Raw genomic sequence first — 23,818 nt, forward strand, 5'->3', positions numbered from 1 at the left:
TCATTTCTAAATCTGTGTACTCTGTTAGCACTAGAAAACAATACAGTGTAACTCAGAAAAGTGTATAAAAAATGTTCACCCAATTATATTTGCGAGGGCAGAAAATTAGACAGACAGTTTCTTTTAAACTTCCTTGCTATGTTGTTGTCCCAATCACTCCAATACTGAAAGCAGATAAAAAAGCAATACCCCACAAATATTTTGGTTACTTGATGGGATGAATAAAACATACCAATGAATTTCATTTTTTTATCATCTTTCTGCCCTGTCACTCAATATATACACCTATGAGTTTTTGAATGTATAAGATGAAACGTGAAGTTTTGAAAAATCATCCCATGTAGCTTGTTCACACATTTTCATATTATCTTTACAATATCTAAATAAAAGAACATTTTCATGTGCATCATTTTTCTCTTTATATTAATATCAAAACAGAACATAAAATTTGAACATCACTCCATGGAAACAATTTCTTATTACAGTATAAATTCTTATCAAATCACAACTGCAAGTAACCAAACTGATGATTACAATGAATAATGATTATATGTATAATGTAATGATTTTACTGATAACAACATACAAACAAAAAAATATGCAAAAAATACATACTTTACCAAGTTGCCTGTATAAAAAATTTCATTTCTTCATAAACCTGATAGAGGAAACCTGTCATAATTTTCAACCATGCAAGTGTTTTCCCTAGCAGTTCACAAACTTTTCTCACCCAATGCCAGGTGGGCCCTGAGGTCCGTCTGTCAAGAGTCCCTGGACAGACTTCTTCCATCCGTCCATTAAGAGGCTCTCTGCGGTTTTCTTGAGCATGAAAATAAATCCACCTCTGGCTATATATGCCTGTTGGAGCTCCTTGGGTTTCTTTTTGCTTCCTTGTGTTTTGCTTCCAGTGGGTTACAGGCCTGCCATTTTATACCACAGCAGACACAAAATTGGGTTAAACCATTTCACCTCTTCAAGGTCATGCAATTCCTTGTCCTAGTGGATGGGAAGCCACGAGGATAATGGCTAACCTCTACATTCTGACATGACTAGAAAATCTTATCTCACTTTCTAGTGCTAGTTTAACATACTAATATTATCAAGACAACTCAAGCTCAGATTATTTAGATTTCTGGGCAGATGTGATTTATGAAAAAAGTTGTAGAAAGTCAAGAGAGAAAACATGTGGAGGCTGAAAATCTATCAATGGGTACAAAAATTCTTTCCACTCTTCCTACAGGTCACTCAAAAAAATAACAATATATTGGACTTAACACTATAGATGGCATGCATGATTTCCACAGATCTATAATTTATGTATATACTATGGTTCGAGAAAGCATTACATTTATTCTTTTATTACACCTTATATCTAGATTGCTCCTTACAACTGCTATGCAGGACTTCTGAAACATTTTTGCCTTTGAAACAACAACTACTAATAAGGTTACATTTGTCAACACATTTCATACTTTGCAGCTGCTAAAGGGTATGAGAATATATTCTCATCAAACATTACTATGAGTAGCAAAAATATAGTTCCTGATTGAAACTGTATAAAAGCCTGCATCAACAAATATATTCAGCATTAAATAATATGAAAAAAAAATCACATATTCAAAAGAAATTATACATTTGCATGAAACTTATACCAGAGTCAAACAAATATAAATTATGCAACAAATGCATGGATTAAAGGATTTCTGACATCCCTGTACCCAGCTCTGCAGTGCCTTTTATACAGTCTCGATCAATGCCAAATTCTCATCCCCCACTTATCCATCCAAGATTAAGGTAAAAAAAAAAAAATTACCACCACAAAAGATAAACATAACATTGAATAAAAAATAATGTGAGCAACAAAAAATGACAAATGAAATATAATTAATGAACATCAGTTGCTTCTTCCATTAAATTTGTGTTAAAATGTAGTAGAAAAGTCGATGAACTAATGACCATATAAAAAAAAGTAAAACATTTAATTAGTTCACCTCTAGTAGGAATCTATTAAAGTTACTGGCACCTGCTAGAAAATATCTCCACTAATTAACAAGATTAATCTGCTGGCCAAAATTTGCATCTTCCACTATAAAAGAAACAACAAAAACTAAAACCATATGAAGCTGGCAGAGAATGAAAAATAAAAAAAAAATGTTGACTTGATAGTTAAGGAAGACACAGGTATTCTTCAAAAATATATCTTATGCTATAACATTATTTCTACATAGGAATACCACTTACTTCCGGATCAAAATCTCATAACCAGCTAAAATTTCTCATCGAATTTCTCAGATTTTCAAAGACATGAATTCAAACTTTTACCATTTAGATTAATGTATCCAATGTATTCAGATTTTCCAGAAAATAAAAATACTCAACAGCAGGTTTATGTTGATCATCATACTTCCACCACAGGAATGATTATGACTTTTACCATCTACTGGAGTCTTCAAGGGGGTTCAGTAAAAATGCAGAACCTATCTTATCCCCATCTATTCAATGGCATGTGGATGACTTCTAAAAGAAGTAGCTGTTGGGCTAGGGAGAGTCAGAAGAGGGGCCAGGTTCTAAGCGTGGTCGTTTATTGCGGGGAGCCTCCTCCTCATTACTACCGGATCCTGTTTCACGCTTCTTTTTGGGGCACTGAAACAATACAACTTTTTTGGAATTTCATACTTCAATACACAACTCAAGGGAACACCTCATATTCCTTTAATAGGAATATGTAAACCAAAACTTAATTAATGTTCAAGATCATGATAACACACAATAAGTAATTATATCTATATGAACCTGACTTGCGTAACACTCATATTCAGAGCCATTGCTCATTTAGCATCTCTTTCAAACACTTCAGCTGGTATATAGCTAAACACCTCAAAGAGGGCATCTCTTCAAAAAAAAAAAAAAAATAGTTTGTCTATACAGTACATATGCAAAACATTCGTGTACAGGATGTTCCCACTATAAAAAATGATAATGTACAACAACAAGAGTACTTCAAATTACTGGACACCTGCACATTCATAAGACAAGGATGAGGCTCTCTAGCTACAGATGACTCTTTCAAACCCAGCATCCTCGGGTCCCAGGTGCAAGTTTTCAAAACTTCCCAATTTTTGGTAATCTATGTCAACCGTACGGCTTAACCTTGCATAATTCCTTGCATAACCCATCAATGACTAACATGATTTTGTTTTCATACACTGCATTTTGGTGTTGCTGGACCCCACCAGCAAGAAGTTACACCAAAAGTAACAAGTCACTTTCAGTGTGTTGGTGTGGAAAAAAAGGAGTACAATCATAAATAACTTCTCACCCCAAAGGGGTCCATCATTTCCCATCTACTAAAAGCAGAATAGCCTTAGAGCTTAATGAGTGAATGTGTGAATTTAGTTCTCAATGAACACAACCCACTTTCCCATAACCTGATGTTAAAAGCAGAGGTGTGTTCCAAGCCAAAAATTTTTGAAACAAAACCCCATGTAAATAAACCGAGATGTCCTCTAGCTCAAAGAATTTAAACCCAAACACCTAAACTAACAAGCATAACCCTTTTCTAAAGGTACTAACACTAACCTAAACAATATTAACCCAAAAACGTAATGTAAGACACATAAACCTTCTTTACTGGTATGTACAGTGTGTAGTGAGCAAGCCTAACAAATAAGATACCAAATGGAAACTAATAAGTATCACAGTTTTACGATTAGGTACTCATAGTTAAATATCTGAGCAGTTTGTGGTGGCCTGGCATTTTTTTGTGGAAGGGGACAGAGGTCATCTAACCATCTATACCTGTTATCCATTCCATCTGGTAACTCCTCAAGGAAGGTGGCCATGGCAAAAATCTCCATATATGGTGAATGCTTGTGCTGCTTCTTAGCCTTTTGTGCCTCACCCCAAACAGGCCACTGGCAAAGGGCAACTCTAGCCCAGTGTTTCCAAAGGCTCTTACCTTATGACCCTAATGACTACTACCTAACGTTCCAACCTACTACTTTTACCTAATGCTCACACTTAAATGTCCCTATCCACTACTACCTACTGCTCCTGTCTAATGTTTCTACCTATCTATCTATCAATCTATACATGAACAGATAGGAAGAAACATTAGACAGGAACAGTAGGTATATCTGTGATACCCATTCGCTCTAGGAACTACCATCAAGAGGTGGCCAAGACAAGTCTCCACTTATCCCTGTCCTTACATGCCTCCCTCGCATACAGCATTCCATGCACTCTTCCTCTGTTTCTCTACCTCCAGTATTCCTCCACCCTATTTGCCCAAGTCACAGGTGGTCTTCCACTCACATCAACCTCTTTAATTGTACTATCGTAAACTCTCCTTATAAACTCCCAGTCTTGCATTCTTTCCACATGCCCAAACTACCTCAAAGTATTGCGTTTCACCCATTCTATCACTCCACAATTCATTCCCTTTGCATTCCTTGCCATACCACATCTCTCATACAACCTTTCATTTCTTTCTTCATTCCATCTAGTCACACAACATGCTCTTCTCAAACAGCTCATTTCAACAGCCTGGATTCTTGACCTCTGTGCCTCATTCCATGTCCATGTTTCAACTGCATAGGTCAGGGATGGGAGGACTAAGCTATCCCTTAATCCCCTCTTCACTTCCATACTTACACCTCTACCCTTCATTATTATATTAAGGGACCCAATGACTCTTCTACCCTGTACTGCTCTCTCCCTTATCTCTCCTTCCACATCACCACACTTACCCACGACAGGCTGAAAGAAAAGACAGCTACCTGGGTCAGAGGAATGCATCTTGACAACTTTTTAAGTACTGGCTCACTAAGCACCCATCACTAACCCTCCAGATACCAGGCAGGTAGTTCCAATAATATACCTCCCTGGTCAGTGGCTGCCTACCAACTACTTCCTAATGCTATCTCTCCATTTGATGAATCATTCAGGAGTAATGAACTCTCCCTAAATGAGGTGAACTTAAGGTAGCTCAAGATAGTAAAAGAGAAGAGCATCTTGAGATAGAGGAATATAAAAGCTGCTTCTGTATCTATTTATATACCACACTAGCAATCAGTCACTTCATGTAAAAAATTGACATGCCAGTCCCAGAGGTTAAGGGCCCTACAAATGGGTTTCTATGCCTTAAACAAGATGATAAAACTCAGTCCATAAAAGGTGGGTTTCCCTTCATTAGCAACATCATCAGATAATACTCTAATGATCCTGCAACTGCATCAACTCCTTTGAATGAGGTTTCTCACATGAAACCAACAAACATTAGTATCCTCTACTTCTAAATCTTCAAAATCATCATCTTTTCCCAGCTGAAAAATATTTTTCTGGAGATCTGGCAGATTCCTTGGTGCTATGAAAATTTTGCACTCAATCATGTCAAATATGTCGACTTATGCCATTCCTATTATAATGAGCAACTTTATCACAGGATGCTACATTGTTATCGGTGGCATTTTTTATATCAATGAACACAAAAGATCTCTTATGATCATCAGCTATGACACTCATTTTCGGATACTGTAACATAATCAGAGGGTATCAATTATCCCGTGGTCCATGGGTTGGATCTATAACATAAGTGTTCCTGGATATATAATCTGCCCATTTTGGAACTTAATTGATAGAGTTGATCATTAAAGTAACTAAGCAATACATGTTAGGAACAATGCATATACCATGTGAGACACAAAAGGATGCAAAATTGTCACCAAAGTCCCTTAGTTGCCATGCTGGGTGAGCCTGCCACTCTCTTCAGTTCTGTGCATTAAAAACAATTCTGTAAGAGCACAATCGACCATATTCTCCCTGATCATTTCCTGGGCAGGATGGCTGGGTCTGCTACTAACCTCACCAAAGTGCACCAACATATAAAACAAGTCCATGAATGCACTAGCCTGCCTTGCTGGTTTACTCATGCTATGTAGTTTTGCACCACAACCTAGATAGGCAGTCGCTTAAAACAGTTGCTTGTTAACCAACTCAATGCTCATTCAGAATGATTTCACACCTAAAATACTTGTTAGGCATCCACTCACCTAAATGCAACAATTGAAAATAAAAAATACAGTGGATTTTTTTACCTACCATATATACCATATATACCATATATATCATATATACCATATATACCAAACTAATTCTATATTATATGGATGTGAGGCATGGTCTATAGTTAGGGTTGTAGAGAGGGTGGATGTGTTGGAAATGAAATGTTTGATGACAATATGTGGTTTGATCGAGTAAGTAATGAAAGGGTAAGAGAGCTGTGTGGAAATAAAAAGTGTGGTTGAGAGAGCAGAAGGTGTTTGGGCATATGGAGAGAATGAGTGAGGAAAGATTGGCAAAGAGGATATATGTGTCAGAGGAGGAGGGAACAAAGAGAAGTGGAAGACCAAACTGGAGGTGGAAGGATGGAGTGAAAAAGATTCTGAGCAATCTGGGCCAGAACATACAGGAGGGTGAGAGGCATGCAAGGAACATAGTGAATTGGAACGATGTGGTATACTGGGGTCAATGTGCTGTAAATAGACTGAACCAGGGCATGTGAAATGTCTGGGCTAAACCATGGAAAGGTCTATGGGGCCTGGATGTGGAGAGGGTGCTGTGGTTTCGGTGCATTACACATTACAGCTAGAGACTGAGTGTGGACAAATGTGGCCTTTTTTTTTTTTTTGTCTGTTTCCCTGGCGCTACCTCACTGAAGTAAGGGGTAGCAATGCTGTCGCCTGTCAGATGGGGTAGCAACATATGAAGGCAAGCAAGTATGAATATGTACATGTGTATATATGAATATTTCAGAGTATGTATGTATATGTTGATATGAATATATGTATATGGGCATTTCTGTATATATATATGTGTATTTGAGTGGATGGGCCATTCTTCGTCTGTTTTCTGGTGCTACCTTGTTGACACGGGAAACAGCAAGCAAGTATAATAAATATTTAAATATATATATATATATATATATAGGGTGGGGGAGGGGGCAAAAATCCTGGAAGCCTTGAAGAATGTGTGGAAGTCGAGAACATTATCTCGGAAAGCAAAAATGGGTATGTTTGAAGGAATAGTGGTTCCAACAATGTTGTATGGTTGCGAGGCGTGGGCTATGGACAAAGTTGTGCGCAGGAGGGTGGATGTGCTGGAAATGAGATGTTTGAGGACAATGTGTGGTGTGAGGTGGTTTGATCGAGTAAGTAATGTAAGGGTAAGAGAGTGTGTGGAAATAAAAAGAGCGTGGTTGAGAGAGCAGAAGAGGGTGTTTTGAAATGGTTTGGGCACATGGAGAGAATGAGTGAGGAAAGATTGACCAAGAGGATATATGTGTCAGAGGTGGAGGGAACGAGGAGAAGTGGGAGACCAAACTGGAGGTGGAAAGATGGACTGAAAAAGATTTTGTGTGATTGGGGTCTGAACATGCAGGAGGGTGAAAGGAGGGCAAGGAATAGAGTGAATTGGATCGATGTGGTATACCGGGGTTGACGAGCTGTCAGTGGATTGAATCGGGGCATGTGGGGCGTCTGGGGTGAACCATGGAAGGTTTTGTGTTGCCTGGATGTGGAAGGGGAGCTGTGGTTTCGGGCATTGTTGCATGACAGCTGGAGACTCAGTGTGAACGAATGGGGCCTTTGTTGTCTTTTCCTAGTGCTACCTCGCACACATGAGGGGGGAGGGGGATGGTATTCCATGTGTGGCGAGGTGGCGATGGGAATGAATAAAGGCAGACAGTGTGAATTGTGTGCATGGGTATATATGTATGTGTCTGTGTGTGTATATATATGTGTACATTGAGATGTATAGGTATGTATATTTGCGTGTGTGGACGTGTATGTATATACATTGTGTATGGGGGTGGGTTGGGCCATTTCTTTCGTCTGTTTCCTTGCGCTACCTCGCAAACGCGGGAGACAGCGACAAAAAAAAAGAAAAAAAAATATATATATATATATATATATTTATATATATATATATATATATATATATATATATATATATAAAATCATCCCAGGGATAGAGGAGACAGAATACTGCCCACATATTCCATGTGTGTTGTAGAGGGCAAATAAAAGGGGTGGGAGCAGGGAGCTGGAAATCCTCCCCTCCTCTTTTACTTTTCCAAAAGAAGGAACAGAGAAGGAGGCTTAGTGAAGATTTTCTATCTAAAGCTCAGTCCTTTATTCTTGAAGCTACCTCACTAATGCAGGAAATGGAAAATATGTATGAAAAATGAATAAATATATTCCCCTCTGCCTTATGCAAATTCCCCATTCCCTGCATTATCAAGGTAGCATCAAGAACAGTTATTCTCTCAACTGCCACATTACCCATTTACATGTAACAAATATAGACCAACTTACCTTTTTCTCCCATTGCTGATGAAGGTATCTCAGGAGAATGTTTGTCTTTTCTGTCACAACTGAAAAAAATAAAAGTAATTGATTCACAGGAATCACAGCAATTGTTTCTTATACAAGTTTGCCACTTTCTGTATCAGCAAGGTAGCACCATGACCAAAGAAATTATCTCATTCACTCACATCTACACTTTAGATATCATGTTTAATGCATTGTAACCATAGGCTCCAACCAAATCCAATTCTGAATATATATTCTTATTCTTAAACGTCTTTCAAGTAGAATAAAACCACCTTCAGCATCCTGAAAATCTTTGATTGATCTTACCCACATAAATCTTTCATCACTGAGGAAGGCATTAAAATAAGTTGTGACCAAGAATTCTTTTACAACACTGACTGGAAGCAGTGCTTTATAAATCAATCAGGGCAAGATGATTTTTCACAACATTAGTACTGTCTCAAAACTGAGAAAGGTGAGTTTGATTATCTCATTTCCATCCTTTCTGAAAGATTTTGAAAGCATGCTTTAGAGAATGTCCACCATGCAAAAGATGACAAAAAAGCATGAACTTCAGGTTTCTTGTGCACCTCAGGAAAAACATGTCCCTATTATGACAACATTTGCAGTAGAAGTGAAACCATCTCTGACAAGTCTTACTACATTTGTTTAACTCAAGGATATAAAGAAGACACATGATATGAGTACATACTGGTCGTTTAAAAAACCTGGAATCATAGGTAGACTTCAGTACTGACCTTCAGTTAATGACATGAACTAACATAACCATACTGATGAGTCTGAAGAACTCATAGGTATGTAATCTACCTATCTATATTGCTGACACCCATTCTCTGCTGGAACTTCATCAAGGTGGTGACCATGGCATAAGAGTCTCCACTTTTCCCTATCCTTATTTGCCTCCCTCACATACACCATTCCACACATTCTTCAACCATTTCTCTCCCTCCAGTAATTTTTTGCCTTTCTTCTAATGTCTCTGGATATTTCCTAACAAAATTTGTCAAAGGTGAAGAGAACAAGGGGATGGGAGAGACTAAACTGGAAATGGAATGATGAAGCGAAAATATTTTGAATGATTGGGGCATGAACATTCAGATGGGTCAAAGGTGTGCATGGGATAGAGGGAACTGCAACGATGTGGTATACAGGGGTCGACATGCTGTCAATGGACTGAACCAGGGCATGTGAAGCAGCCTGGTTAAACCACTGAAAGGTCTGTGGGGCCTGGTTGTAGATAGGGAACAGTGATTTTGATGCATTACACAAGACAGCTACAGAATTGATAAGAGAGAGAGTGGTCTTTCTTGTCTGTTCCTGGTGCTAGATTGATAATGTGGGAAATGGTGATCAAGTGCTAAAGGAAGAAAGAAAAAAAAAAAAAATTCCAAGCTCATTCACTTTCACCATCCTTCTCCATACTTAGTGGGTGAGTGTGGGAAATCTTGCTCGATGCTGTTGTGGATCAGTTTTTGAAGGAGTTTGTAAGTGTTGGCAAATTCCCATATGTTTGGGATTCTGTTGTGTAGCCAGAGTAGTTAAGGATATACGTGCGTGCTTGGACTGAATTTGGGCCAAAATGTTTTATGTGGGAGTTTTATACTTTAACAGGGCTTTAATTACATTTTAAATGTCAGAGCATGTGAAGGGTAGGTGAGCAGTTCTTTCAGGGTGAATTTTTTTGTGGGATTTTTCAATTTTGTCCTGAATACGCTGTAGTTAACTTGTGGATAACTTCTGAGTAGAATTTCATGGGTATATTTGCATTCTCTGAGACACTGAATGTTGTTTAGGTTTTGAAGTGCTTCATGTGTGGGGACTTAAATAATGAGAGAGGTGTGAGTTTTCTTTAATGTTCACTAGAGTTGGTTGCTGTTAGTTTTGTGGTCCACAGTATCAAGGAAAGTGTGCTAGTTTGCTCTAATAGAATCAGTCATGCATAGTAATTTCATATTACTACCAAATACAATTAATTCCATATATATATATATATATATATATATATATATATATGCCTGAGGATTGGCGGAATGCGTGCATAGTGCCATTGTACAAAGGCAAAGGGGATAAGAGTGAGTGCTCAAATTACAGAGGTATAAGTTTGTTGAGTATTCCTGGTAAATTATATGGGAGGGTATTGATTGAGAGGGTGAAGGCATGTACAGAGCATCAGATTGGGGAAGAGCAGTGTGGTTTCAGAAGTGGTAGAGGATGTGTGGATCAGGTGTTTGCTTTGAAGAATGTATGTGAGAAATACTCAGAAAAGCAAATGGATTTGTATGTAGCATTTATGGATCTGGAGAAGGCATATGATAGAGTTGATAGAGATGCTCTGTGGAAGGTATTAAGAATATATGGTGTGGGATGAAAGTTGTTAGAAGCAGTGAAAAGTTTTTATCGAGGATGTAAGGCATGTGTACGTGTAGGAAGAGAGGAAAGTGATTGGTTCTCAGTGAATGTAGGTTTGCGGCAGGGGTGTGTGATGTCTCCATGGTTGTTTAATTTGTTTATGGATGGGGTTGTTAGGGAGGTAAATGCAAGAGTTTTGGAAAGAGGGGCAAGTATGAAGTCTGTTGGGGATGAGAGAGCTTGGGAAGTGAGTCAGTTGTTGTTCGCTGATGATACAGCGCTGGTGGCTGATTCATGTGAGAAACTGCAGAAGCTGGTGACTGAGTTTGGAAAAGTGTGTGGAAGAAGAAAGTTAAGAGTAAATGTGAATAAGAGCAAGGTTATTAGGTACAGTAGGGTTGAGGGTCAAGTCAATTGGGAGGTGAGTTTGAATGGAGAAAAACTGGAGGAAGTGAAGTGTTTTAGATATCTGGGAGTGGATCTGGCAGCGGATGGAACCATGGAAGCGGAAGTGGATCATAGGGTGGGGGAGGGGGCGAAAATCCTGGGGGCCTTGAAGAATGTGTGGAAGTCGAGAACATTATCTCGGAAAGCAAAAATGGGTATGTTTGAAGGACTAGTGGTTCCAACAATGTTGTATGCTTGCGAGGCGTGGGCTATGGATAGAGTTGTGCGCAGGAGGATGGATGTGCTGGAAATGAGATGTTTGAAGACAATGTGTGGTGTGAGGTGGTTTGATCGAGTGAGTAACGTAAGGGTAAGAGAGATGTGTGGAAATAAAAAGAGCGTGGTTGAGAGAGCAGAAGAGGGTGTTTTGAAGTGGTTTGGGCACATGGAGAGGATGAGTGAGGAAAGATTGACCAAGAGGATATATGTGTCGGAGGTGGAGGGAACAAGGAGAAGAGGGAGACCAAATTGGAGGTGGAAAGATGGAGTGAAAAAGATTTTGTGTGATCGGGGCCTGAACATGCAGGAGGGTGAAAGGAGGGCAAAGAATAGAGTGAATTGGAGCGATGTGGTATACCGGGGTTGACGTGCTGTCAGTGGATTGAAGCAAGGCATGTGAAGCGTCTGGGGTAAACCATGGAAAGCTGTGTAGGTATGTATATTTGCGTGTGTGGACGTATGTATATACATGTGTATGGGGGGGGGGGGGGTTGGGCCATTTCTTTCATCTGTTTCCTTGCGCTACCTCGCAAACGCGGGAGACAGCGACAAAGTATAATAAAAAAAAAAAAATAATATATATATATATTTTTTATTTTTTTTTTTATTATACTTTATATATATATATATATATATATATATATTTTTTATTTTTTTTTATTATACTTTATATATATATATATATATATATATATATATATATATATATATATATATATATATATATATATTCATTTATTTATTTTGCTTTGTCGCTGTCTCCCGCATTTGCGAGGTAGCGCAAGGAAACAAATGAAATAAATGGGCCAACCCACCCCCATACACATGTATAAACATACACGTCCACACACGCAAATATACCTACCTATACATCTCAATGTACACATATATATACACACACAGATACATACATATATACCCATGCACACAATTTACACTGTCTGCCTTTATTCATTCCCATCGCCACCTCGCCACACATGGAATACCATCCCCCTCCCCCCTCATGTGTGCGAGGTACTGCTAGGAAAAGACAACAAAGGCCCCATTCGTTCACACTGAGTCTCTAGCTGTCATGCAATAATGCCCGAAACCACAGCTCCCTTTCCACATCCAGGCCCCACACAACTTTCCATGGTTTACCCCAGACGCTTCACGTGCCCTGATTCAATCCACTGACAGCACGTCAACCCCGGTATACCACATCGATCCAATTCACTCTATTCCTTGCCCGCCTTTCACCCTCCTGCATGTTCAGGCCCCGATCACTCAAAATCTTTTTCACTCCATCTTTCCACCTCCAATTTCATCTCCCACTTCTCCTCGTTCCCTCCACCTCTGACACATATAAACTCCACCCAAAGCATGTCATAGGACACTCATCCTTGGTAGTAATAAAGAAGCTAAAAAAAAATGTCAAGGAATCCAGAGAATAATAGGGTTCACTAATTATGGAGACTCTTTTGCCATGGCTAAACCCACAAGGGAGTTCCAATTGGGAACAGGCATCAGAGATACAGACAATTAGATAGAACTGGGACACAGCAAGTACATCATCGCTAAGTGAAAACTGCCAAACAGCAGGGGGAATGAACCAAGGTCAAGCTGAAGGTCACAATTTATAAAAGGTGGTCAGTGATGGGTGAGAAATATATGTTTCACCAAAACACAGGTTAAAGGTTTATAATCTCCAGGAGATCTTAGAGAATCACTCACAGCTTGAGGGAGAGAAAGGATACATTCACCAATCCAATAATAATGACATCATACAACAATACATGTCATGTTTATGTTCAACACTAAACAAATGAGGAAGAAGCTAAAATAAATCAATTACAATAAAAAATGTAGTTAATCTAAGACTTACTTTCCTGAGAACCTGGATTGTCTTTCGTAGGAAGATACACTGGTGGCTTCTTGTATGAGGTGCGACCACTAGGGTCCCCCTGGAATCTACTGAAATTCTGTTCATTATAAACAGGGAGTCCTTTCAAAAATGAGGCAGCCTGCAACGGTAAACATATGAGAGTGAATTTTTTAAACAATGATCTATTTCCTTACTGTACCTTAAATTTCATCAAATTTGGTACATACCACTGTGCAAAATCTACAGATACAATGAAAGAAAATCAAAATAACTCAATGATTGGCAAATTCTTGTCACTAAAGATGCCAAAAAACTAATCACAGTTTCCTTTTGAAATGAAAAAATCACTGAAAATTTTCTATGCACAATACAGTGTAACAGCAGGAGTTGCATTTATAAAGTACAGCACAGAGCCAAATATTACATAAAAGGAAAATGTTTCCCTAATAAATACAGGCAACTGTTTTCCGCACACTCATATTCAAAATAAATCTTGAACTGTAAAGATTTCATAGTCACCACTCAGTTTTTATTTGTTGAGCATTCTAATTGCTGTAAGGGAATAAATTTGAGCTAAAGATAATTTAGTTGATTTTTTTTTTTTTTTTTTTTATACTTTGTCGCTGTCTCCCGCGTTTGCGAGGTAGCGCAAGGAAACAGACGAATAATTTGGGATTTCATACAATGCATTCTGTGTACAGAGATGGTGTGAACTGAGATACTGCACTCACTTCATGATGCAAATTAGTATATAATGTGAAAGAATATGAAGCACTTACAAAGGCACATTAGCTAATCTTTAACCCTATCACTTCTCATTTTGATTTCATAAGTATTCCAAAAAAAAAAGGGGTCAATTTTCCATAAAAACAAAAGCCTGAACTTGACCACTTCTTTTCATCTCATTGGTTGCACCCCCATGGTGTAGTGGTAACCATTACTGTCCATGGCACATACATGGGCTACCTAGGGTTAAGCCCATATGGGTTCAAATCCTGGTCGCAGTAGTTGATTCACAGTTCGACCATTCTCCATCCTCCCCCAGGGACTGGTCAATATAAATGGTACCTGGCTTGGGCAGTGAGGTTTCGAAAGTGGTAGAGGATGTGTAGATCAGGTGTTTGCTTTGAAGAATGTGAGAGAAATACTTGGAAAAACAGATGGATTTGGATGTAGCATTTATGGTTCTGGAGAAGGCATATGATAGAGTTGATAGAGATGCTCTGTGAAAGGTTTTAAGAGTATGTGGTGAGGGAGGTAAGTTGCTAGAAGCAGTTAAAAGTTTTTACCAAGGATGTAAGGCATGAGTACAAGTAGGAAGAGAGGAGAGTGATTGGTTCCCAGTGAATGTTAATCTGTGGCAGGGGTGTGTGATGTCCCCATGGTTGTTCAATTTGTTTATGGATGGGGTGGTTAGGGAGGTAAATGCAAAAGTTTTGGAGAGATAGGCGAGTATGCAGTCTGTTGGGGACAAGAGGGCCTGGGAAGTGAATCAGCTGGTGTTCACCAATGATACAGCTCTGGTTACTGGTTCGAGTGAGAAACTACAGAAGTTGGTGACTGAGTTTGGAAAAGTGTGTGAAAGGAGAAAGTTGAGAGTAAATGTGAATAAGAGCAAGGTTATTAGGTTCAGTAGGGTTGAGGGACAAGTTAATTGAGATGTAAGTTTGAATGGAGAAAAATTGAAGAAAGTAAAGTGTTTTAGATACCTGGGATTGGACTTGGCAGCAAATGGAACCATGAAAGTGGAAGCAAGTCACAGGGTTGGGGAGGAGGCAAAGGTTGTGGGAGGGATGAAGAAAGCGTGGAAGGGAGAACATTACCTTGGAGAGCAAAAATTGGTGTGTTTGAAGGAACATTAGTTCCAACAATGTTATGTGGTTGCAAGGCATGGGTTATAGATAGGGTTGAACGAAGGAGGATGGATGTTTTGGAAATGAAATGTTTGAGGACAATATGTGGTGTGAGGTGGTTTGATTAAGTAATGAAAGGATGAGAAAGATGTGTGGAAATAAGAAGAGTGTGGTTGAGATAGTAGAAGAGGGTGTTGAAATGCTTTGGTCTTTTAGAGAGAATGCATGAAGAAAGATTGACAAAAAAGATATATGTGTCAGAGGTGGAGGCAACAAGGAGAAGTGGGAGACCAAACTGGAGGTGGAGGGATGGAGTGAAAGATTACGAGCGATCGGGGCCTGAACATACAAAAAGGAGATGTGTGCACGGAATAAAGTGAACTGGAATAATGTTTCCCACATCAGCGAAGTAGCACCAGGAAACAGAGGAAGAATGACCCATCCACTCATATACACATTTTTTTTTTTTTTTTTCTGTCTCCCGCGTTTGCGAGGTAGCGCAAGGAAACAGACGAAAGAAATGGCCCAACCCACCCCCATACACATGTATATACATACGTCCACACACGCAAAATATACATACCTACACAGCTTTCCATGGTTTACCCCAGACGCTTCACATGCCCCGATTCAATCCACTGACAGCACGTCAACCCCGGTATACCACATTGCTCCAATTCACTCTATTCCTTGCCCTCCTTTCACCCTCCTGCATGTTCAGGCCCCGATCACACAAAATCTTTTTCACTCCATCTTTCCACCTCCAATTTGGTCTCCCTCTTCTCCTCGTTCCCTCCACCTCCGACACATATATCCTCTTGGTCAATCTTTCCTCACTCATTCTCTCCATGTGCCCAAACCATTTCAAAACACCCACTTCTGCTCTCTCAACCACGCTCTTTTTATTTCCACACATCTCTCTTACCCTTACGTTACTTACTCGATCAAACCACCTCACACCACACATTGTCCTCAAACATCTCATTTCCAGCACATCCATCCTCCTGCGCACAACTCTATCCATAGCCCATGCCTCGCAACCATACAACATTGTTGGAACCACTATTCCTTCAAACATACTCATTTTTGCTTTCCGAGATAATGTTCTCGACTTCCACACATTCTTCAAGGCTCCCAGAATTTTCGCCCCCTCCCCCTCCCCCACCCTATGATCCACTTCCACTTCCATGGTTCCATCCGCTGCCAGATCCACTCCCAGATATCTAAAACACTTCACTTCCTCCAGTTTTTCTCCATTCAAACTCACCTCCCAATTGACTTGACCCTCAACCCTACTGTACCTAATAACCTTGCTCTTATTCACATTTACTCTTAACTTTCTTCTTTCACACACTTTACCAAACTCAGTCACCAGCTTCTGCAGTTTCTCACATGAATCAGCCACCAGCGCTGTATCATCAGCGAACAACAACTGACTCACTTCCCAAGCTCTCTCATCCCCAACAGACTTCATACTTGCCCCTCTTTCCAAAACTCTTGTATTCACCTCCCTAACATATATATATATATATACATAAACACCCATACATGCACATATACATAAAGAGAGATACACACATGTACATATTCATACTTGCTTGCCTTCATCCATTCCTGTGGCTACCCTGCCACACAGTAAATAGCATCCACCCCCCAAAGAGGTCACAGTGGTTCACGTGATCTAGTATATGCAAAAAACAAGAAACACAAGAAAATGAAACATAAGTTCCCAAGTGCACTTTCATGTAATGATCACATCGTCAGGGTAGATACAAAAATGAGATAGAAGACATAAAACAGTTAGTTGATATACAAGGGAGAGGTGTAGCTAAGAAGCCATTAGTAAACAAGCATTATCAGATGGTGGTGTTCGGGTCTGATATGCTCGTCATAACATTTTTATTATGTGGACAAGAAAAGAACTGTTTACAAATTATGCCTACAATAAAGCTATCCAATTTGTATAGACCTTCACTATTATTAAAATTACAATTCTTTAAGTATTCAATAATAGATGATTCAATGATATTTCTCCTGGTAAAGAGGTTACAGTTAATAACAAAATTGGCATAATTCCAGTCAATACAATGGTTATAATTTTTGCACGATTAAACAAAACATTTGATTCTTACCCCGTTCTCATACTATATTTATGTTGCTTAAGTCTAACATAAAGATCTTTACCAGTCTGCTCAACATAAAACATATTACAATTTTTACAAGGTACTGTGTAAACACAACCCAAAGAATATTCTGCCAAGATTTTATAATACTGTTATTGCTGAAGACTACATTTTCAATATGGATTTAAGCAACCTGGGAAGTAATGTAAAATCATCACTAAAAGACAGAACTAAAAGATTCTTGGTATCAAGGGGAGGTTTGAGTTTAACTCTATAAAATTATTTCTTGGCCAACTTAATGGATTTATCAATGAAAGATCTAGGATACTTTAACATGGATCTAATACAATACATCTTTTCAAACTCACTGTCAATAAATTGTGGACTACGTATACATAATGTCCTAAGGAACACTGACTGGAATGATGATAATTTGTCTTGTTCAGCTGAGTAATAATGAATATATGAACAAAGATTGGTGGGTTTCCTGTATATGCTAAACTTGAACATTTCTATCCTAAGGATCATGCAATCTAAAAACAATAACATGCAATAATTTTCCACTATTCAGTAAAGATGATAGAAGGCACTAAATTATTAAGGAGAAATGTTTGTAAAGTTCCGTTTGTAGGCCAAACACAAAGAACATCATCTACATACCTAAACCAAATTGCCTTAGAGGGTAAGATATACCTTAGTAATTTTGTTTCAAAAAATTCCATGTAAAGATTACCTAATACTGAAGAATAAGGGTTACCCTTTGCCATACCAAATTTCTGACCATAATATTCTCCATTACATTGAAATACACAGTCTTTTAAATGCAATTTTATCAGTTCCTGAAAAACAGAATTTAAAACAGGTAAATCAATACTATCTAAGACATTAACCAAGTATTGTAAGTGGTCATCAACAGGAACTTTTGTGAACAAGGATGAATCATCAAAACTTATCAGTATAAAATCAATATCAACATGGATATCATTAATCTTAACTAAATCTACATTGTTCATGATATTAGAATTTGATATCTTACCCACTAATGGGCATAATAATAAAAACTAACCATTTTAATCATTTACATGTGATGGAGCCCACTGAGCTCACCCTTCGAAAGAGGAGAAAGCCTGAATTCTTGCTTGTAAAATGTGGATGCACACGAGATTTCTAAGTGCTTAGCACACACGATTGTGTGGCTGCTTCCTGCAACACCTAATCAGCACCTCACCTTATTCAAAAGATCAAGAATCTATGGACCTAAAATACTTCAGGATCCTTACCAATTCTATACTTAGATATCTGCTAATGGTAATCAAAGCCAAAGGAGAAATGAAAAGGTACTACAATGTAAGTGTGACATCGCCTTTGAAAATGTATAGGATAGTGGACAAGGTGTTTTGCAGACGCTGTATTCCCATGAGGTGGCTTTTTCTTGTCTCTATATCAAAACAAAATATTGGAATAGACTAAAATTGAAGCACGACCTAAGATGTGCTTTGAGTGTAACAAAACCAAGAATTCTAGTATTTCTTTATAATTCCGTGGACATACTCAAAGAATTTGAAAAAAAAAAAACCTATGAGTGTAAATGAATGTGGCCTTTTTAGTCTGTTTTCCTAGCACTACCTTGCAGAAGCAGGGGGCAAATGATCCTTGCCGGCTACGCCATAGCTTTCAGTAGGATAGTCAACATCCAAAAGAGGTGAAGTTTGAACAGCATGGTCCCTTCACCATTAGTTTTCCTTCCTCTAGTCAAGGAAAGGATCCATCCTTTCCAAAGTGATCTAGAGGTGCAACTGACAATTGATGTAATTCGTACACAACCATCTTGAGTGGATACTGGAAGATTACTGGTTGAAATGTCATATAAATGTGGTCAAATGACAGTACAGTGCATGTTTTTTCATGGGAAAAGTGACTGTATGGGTTTAGTTATAAAAATGTTGTAGAGACTGCATCTCGAATGATAAATCTATTATTATGATAGCTGAAATTAAAGACATACACTCAATCTATCAGTGTATTACATGTACAGAAAATAGTGTTTCAGTGCTTAGAAATAATGAATTCAATTACAGCATAAATTGTGCTAAGTGGAGAGCATGGTATGCAAAAATATGTGTTTTCACAATCCATATTTTTATGGACAAAGAGGGAGCTTCTTTAGTACACATTCCATCACAAGTTTGTTTGATTTTTTAAAAACATTTTTGTGCAGGTGTATCTGCAAATAAGCATACTGTAAAAAATGTGATTTGAAAAATTTTCCTCCCATTCACATTTGAAAGAAAAAAAAATTGTTTAAACTCTTAATACTGTTTGCACATCCATGAGCAATACTGCAATATCAGATAATATCTTCAACTACATGGAAGAGTTTCACAAAAAAAAGACAACCTGCATATCATAATTTTCATTTGTTAATAATATAATCATACAAATTTGAGAAAAAAGTGAAAAAAAAGTATTATATCACCACTACACTGTGCTGTTAGTTTACGAGTAGCTTAGCAGATTCAGGAATTCTAATGTTATACATGACATGGAAAATACAACTTTGTTCTATTTTGTGAAAATAATACAAAAGATCAGTTTGTTACCCTGATTTTTTGTTGGATAATCAACATTATCCAGGAATCTGCATTTCTATCAGCCATATAATGAAGAGTATTCATTCTATACAACATAATGCTCCACAACTGCTATCATATTCTGAAAGACAATTTTATCTCACACAGAGCAAAATCATCCAATATTCAAAGCTAATAGCAATGCAGAGCCTATTATATTCTACACATTGCTACATTCATGGCAGTGCTAAACTAGTACTTTACCAAAATCAACACACTATATACCATTGAAATAATTCATACTTTTTCAGAGGCAGTTGAATATTGGTAGGTGAAATACATTTCTTCCAAAACCAAAAGTTATTTCTGTGGTACCCATAAACTGCATCTTTAGAAGCACCACAAAAATAACATGGATTTGGATGAAGAGTACATCAATTAACTCTATAATCAGCAGTTATTTAAACCAACAGAACATAATTTGTTCCATAGCCTTTTTACCTATGAAAAGTGATATAAAGGTTATCATGATCAGGAAAAATGTGAGGTACAAGTGAAAAACTACCATAAAACAGTGTACCCTTTGAAAACCTCGCTTTATTTATTTATTAGAAAAGATTTAACCTAATATCCAGAATCATACTTGAAATGTAACAAAATCGTTGTCATCTTCCTTCTACCATATTGGTAGCATGCAGTTATGCTACGTAAACATGGGACCCCAATAGTGCAGTGGGCAGGGTTACTGACCATAAGTTAGCATGGGCCAGCCCATGGTCAGACCAACATGGGTTCAAATCCCCAGCGTGGCAGTCAGCCCACATCCAACCACTCAGGGCTTATTGATAAATGGGTTTGCTTAAGCTGGTGTGTGTGTATATACATACACAGGAGTAAAAACAGGATATATATATATATATATATATATATATATATATATTTTTTTTTTTTTTTTTTTTATACTTTGTCGCTGTCTCCCGCGTTTGCGAGGTAGCGCAAGGAAACAGACGAAAGAAATGGCCCAACCCCCCCCCCATACACATGTACATACACACGTCCACACACGCAAATATACATACCTACACAGCTTTCCATGGTTTACCCCAGACGCTTCACATGCCTTGATTCACTCCACTGACAGCACGTCAACCCCTGTATACCACATCGCTCCAATTCACTCTATTCCTTGCCCTCCTTACACCCTCCTGCATGTTCAGGCCCCGATCACACAAAATCTTTTTCACTCCATCTTTCCACCTCCAATTTGGTCTCCCTCTTCTCCTCGTTCCCTCCACCTCCGACACATATATCCTCTTGGTCAATCTTTCCTCACTCATTCTCTCCATGTGACCAAACCATTTCAAAACACCCTCTTCTGCTCTCTCAACCACGCTCTTTTTATTTCCACACATCTCTCTTACCCTTACGTTACTTACTCGATCAAACCACCTCACACCACACATTGTCCTCAAACATCTCATTTCCAGCACATCCATCCTCCTGCGCACAACTCTATCCATAGCCCACGCCTCGCAACCATACAACATTGTTGGAACCACTATTCCTTCAAACATACCCATTTTTGCTTTCCGAGATACTGTTCTCGACTTCCACACATTTTTCAAGGCTCCCAAAATTTTCGCCCCCTCCCCCACCCTATGATCCACTTCCGCTTCCATGGTTCCATCCGCTGACAGATCCACTCCCAGATATCTAAAACACTTCACTTCCTCCAGTTTTTCTCCATTCAAACTCACCTCCCAATTGACTTGACCCTCAACCCTACTGTACCTAATAACCTTGCTCTTATTCACATTTACTCTTAACTTTCTTCTTCCACACACTTTACCAAACTCAGTCACCAGCTTCTGCAGTTTCTCACATGAATCAGCCACCAGCGCTGTATCATCAGCGAACAACAACTGACTCACTTCCCAAGCTCTCTCATCCCCAACAGACTTCATACTTGCCCCTCTTTCCAGGACTCTTGCATTTACCTCCCTAACAACCCCATCCATATATATATATATATATATATATATATGTACAAGGTTAAGATACACGGCAATGTCAATATACAACTAAATGTAATAAACAAGTAATCATGCTTAATGAACGCATAACAAACTTTGAGTTCAAACTTTACAGCAAGTGAATGCAAAAGACAACATTAACAATTTTCAGTTAACAGTAAAAATATAAATTTGTCGCTAGGAAAGGGGGCTTCGGATTATATATTCCCTTACTAACCAACATTTTCCAAGACCATCAAAGTCTTCCAATATCATATCCATATCTATAATTGCTGCATAAAATGTGATGCTTTACACCACGTTCTTCCACACTACATCACTTCTAATGAATTCATAAATATGCATTTCTCCCAAAACCACAAGCTGTTTCTGTCGTGCTCCTAAACTGGTACTTTATCACCAGTACATTTAATATCAGTGAAGCAAAGCACAATCAGCTGTATGGACCTGAACTGAGCTGAGTGAATAGAATCATGTCAGTCAAATTCATTTTAAGGCATTTATTGGCCATGCAACCCTCTACCCATTCGTAGGTCCACTGCCAAAAACACATGCAAATCTAAACAAACTGTTCCATTCAAAAGTTATACTAGGATACCTTCCACCATGAACAGCTGGGAATAAGATATAACATAAATCATAACTTCCAATATTCAGTTAATACACGAAATCAAATATTCATTACCTCCCTGAAACATGAGAACAAAGCCACCGAGTGGTAACTTAAAACTATTACGCATTAATTATTCGTACATTTTGACTTTCATTACAGTTTACTAACGACTAATTCTTTACCTGCAAAGGGATAAACGTCAAAAAAGGAGTCAGCCTAGCCTACCATAGCATAATAAATAGAAAAATAACATGTAGCCCGAAGGTAACTAATCTGGTCAGGGAGTGGCCACACTACTACCACGCTGTCTGCTTCTCTCCTCTTGAGTTTGGCACATTAGCACTTTCATTTAGACTGCCAAAGGGTTTTCTAACCATACGTGAAACACTGCAGATGTCCCATTTCCTCATAAAATGCAGGAAAGATTATTAAGTAATATCAGGATACCTGAATACACTTACCATGTTGTTGTTCGTCTTGGATGTATTTGTTCGCATCCGGGGCAGGTGTAAAGACCATGTACTTTTGAATCTGGTGTACCACGTGGTGTTCTGTGACAAGTCATTCCAGAATTCTTATTCAAGTTATTGAGTAGTATAATATTCGAGATGACATGAACGTTGAAAATATGAATTAGCCTCAGGTATTATCGAACGAAGTCGAAAAATGACATTCGAAGGATTCTCTGAAAACTGAAAGCTGAATATTGACCCTCGGTGTTTGAATCCTATGATATAATTCCACTTGATTGCTAATATACACATCATTTCGCTGAAAGATTTGTTCAGTGATTTACTGATGTATAACACATTTAGAGAGAAGTTCAGCACATTTCATTATCCGATAGTGACGTAACAAAGTTGCCAAAGTTGAGATAAATTCTTTAAATCGCTGGATCTATCAAGGATTCCAAAGCATTTTAAGTCTCTTTCTCAGGTACTTGTAAGCAGCCCAAGTTGTCTACTCGCAGGATAGTTTGGTTTATGGAATACTATCATTAAGGGGAGAAAAAACTGCTCCTCACTCCGCGTTATCGCCCCCAACTAATTTCGAATCTAATGCCGCCTCTCACATACATCAAATTTTGTCCTTTACACCAAACGAAACTGGGGTTCAAATATGAGAACCTTTCCATTCATTGCTCAGACTCGCTGGGAGCTGAATCATTTTACAATATATGATGCAACAAATCAGCAGGTATGGGTTATCTATCATTACATAATGCCATACTCCGGTGTAATGATAATACCATCAATGTGTGATCCTTGGGAGAGAAATCATACCGTTAATTCCCTATTGACACCCCCTCAGTTGCAGGTTCTTGTCAAAGTTCAAGGATAATTACCTGGTCTCTTAT

The 23,818-nt window shown here is 38.4% G+C and overlaps 1 protein-coding gene across 2 annotated transcripts; it reads right to left on the bottom strand.

Annotated features, from left to right (window-relative positions):
- Positions 1-235: 235 nt before the first annotated feature.
- LOC139755066 (DET1- and DDB1-associated protein 1) lies at positions 236-23,074 on the bottom strand. 2 transcript variants are annotated; one of them, XM_071673125.1, is made up of 4 exons: positions 22,923-23,074; positions 13,270-13,408; positions 8,373-8,431; positions 236-2,643 (listed from the first exon to the last, which is right to left on the bottom strand). In XM_071673125.1, exons 1-4 carry the CDS (start codon positions 22,956-22,958, stop codon positions 2,539-2,541), a joined length of 339 nt encoding a protein of 112 aa, XP_071529226.1. In that variant the 5' UTR covers positions 22,959-23,074; the 3' UTR covers positions 236-2,538. The 2 variants fall into 2 exon arrangements, with proteins under 2 accessions (XP_071529226.1, XP_071529227.1); XM_071673126.1 differs by lacking the exon at positions 22,923-23,074 and adding an exon at positions 22,687-22,818.
- Positions 23,075-23,818: the final 744 nt, after the last annotated feature.

The sequence above is a fragment of the Panulirus ornatus genome, chromosome 18, assembly GCF_036320965.1.
Source record: "Panulirus ornatus isolate Po-2019 chromosome 18, ASM3632096v1, whole genome shotgun sequence".
Classification (NCBI taxonomy): Eukaryota; Metazoa; Arthropoda; class Malacostraca; order Decapoda; family Palinuridae; genus Panulirus; species Panulirus ornatus.

What these genes read in the sequence shown, in the direction of transcription:
- LOC139755066 (XM_071673125.1), bottom strand. Translation starts at nt 22,958, where the DNA reads ATGCGAACAAATACATCCAAGACGAACAACAACATG. An exon ending in CCAAGACGAACAACAACATG is followed by an intron (nt 13,409 to 22,922) that starts GTAAGTGTATTC and finishes TTACCGTTGCAG; the next exon opens with GCTGCCTCATTTTTGAAAGG. An exon ending in CAATCCAGGTTCTCAGGAAA is followed by an intron (nt 8,432 to 13,269) that starts GTAAGTCTTAGA and finishes TATTTTTTTCAG; the next exon opens with TTGTGACAGAAAAGACAAAC.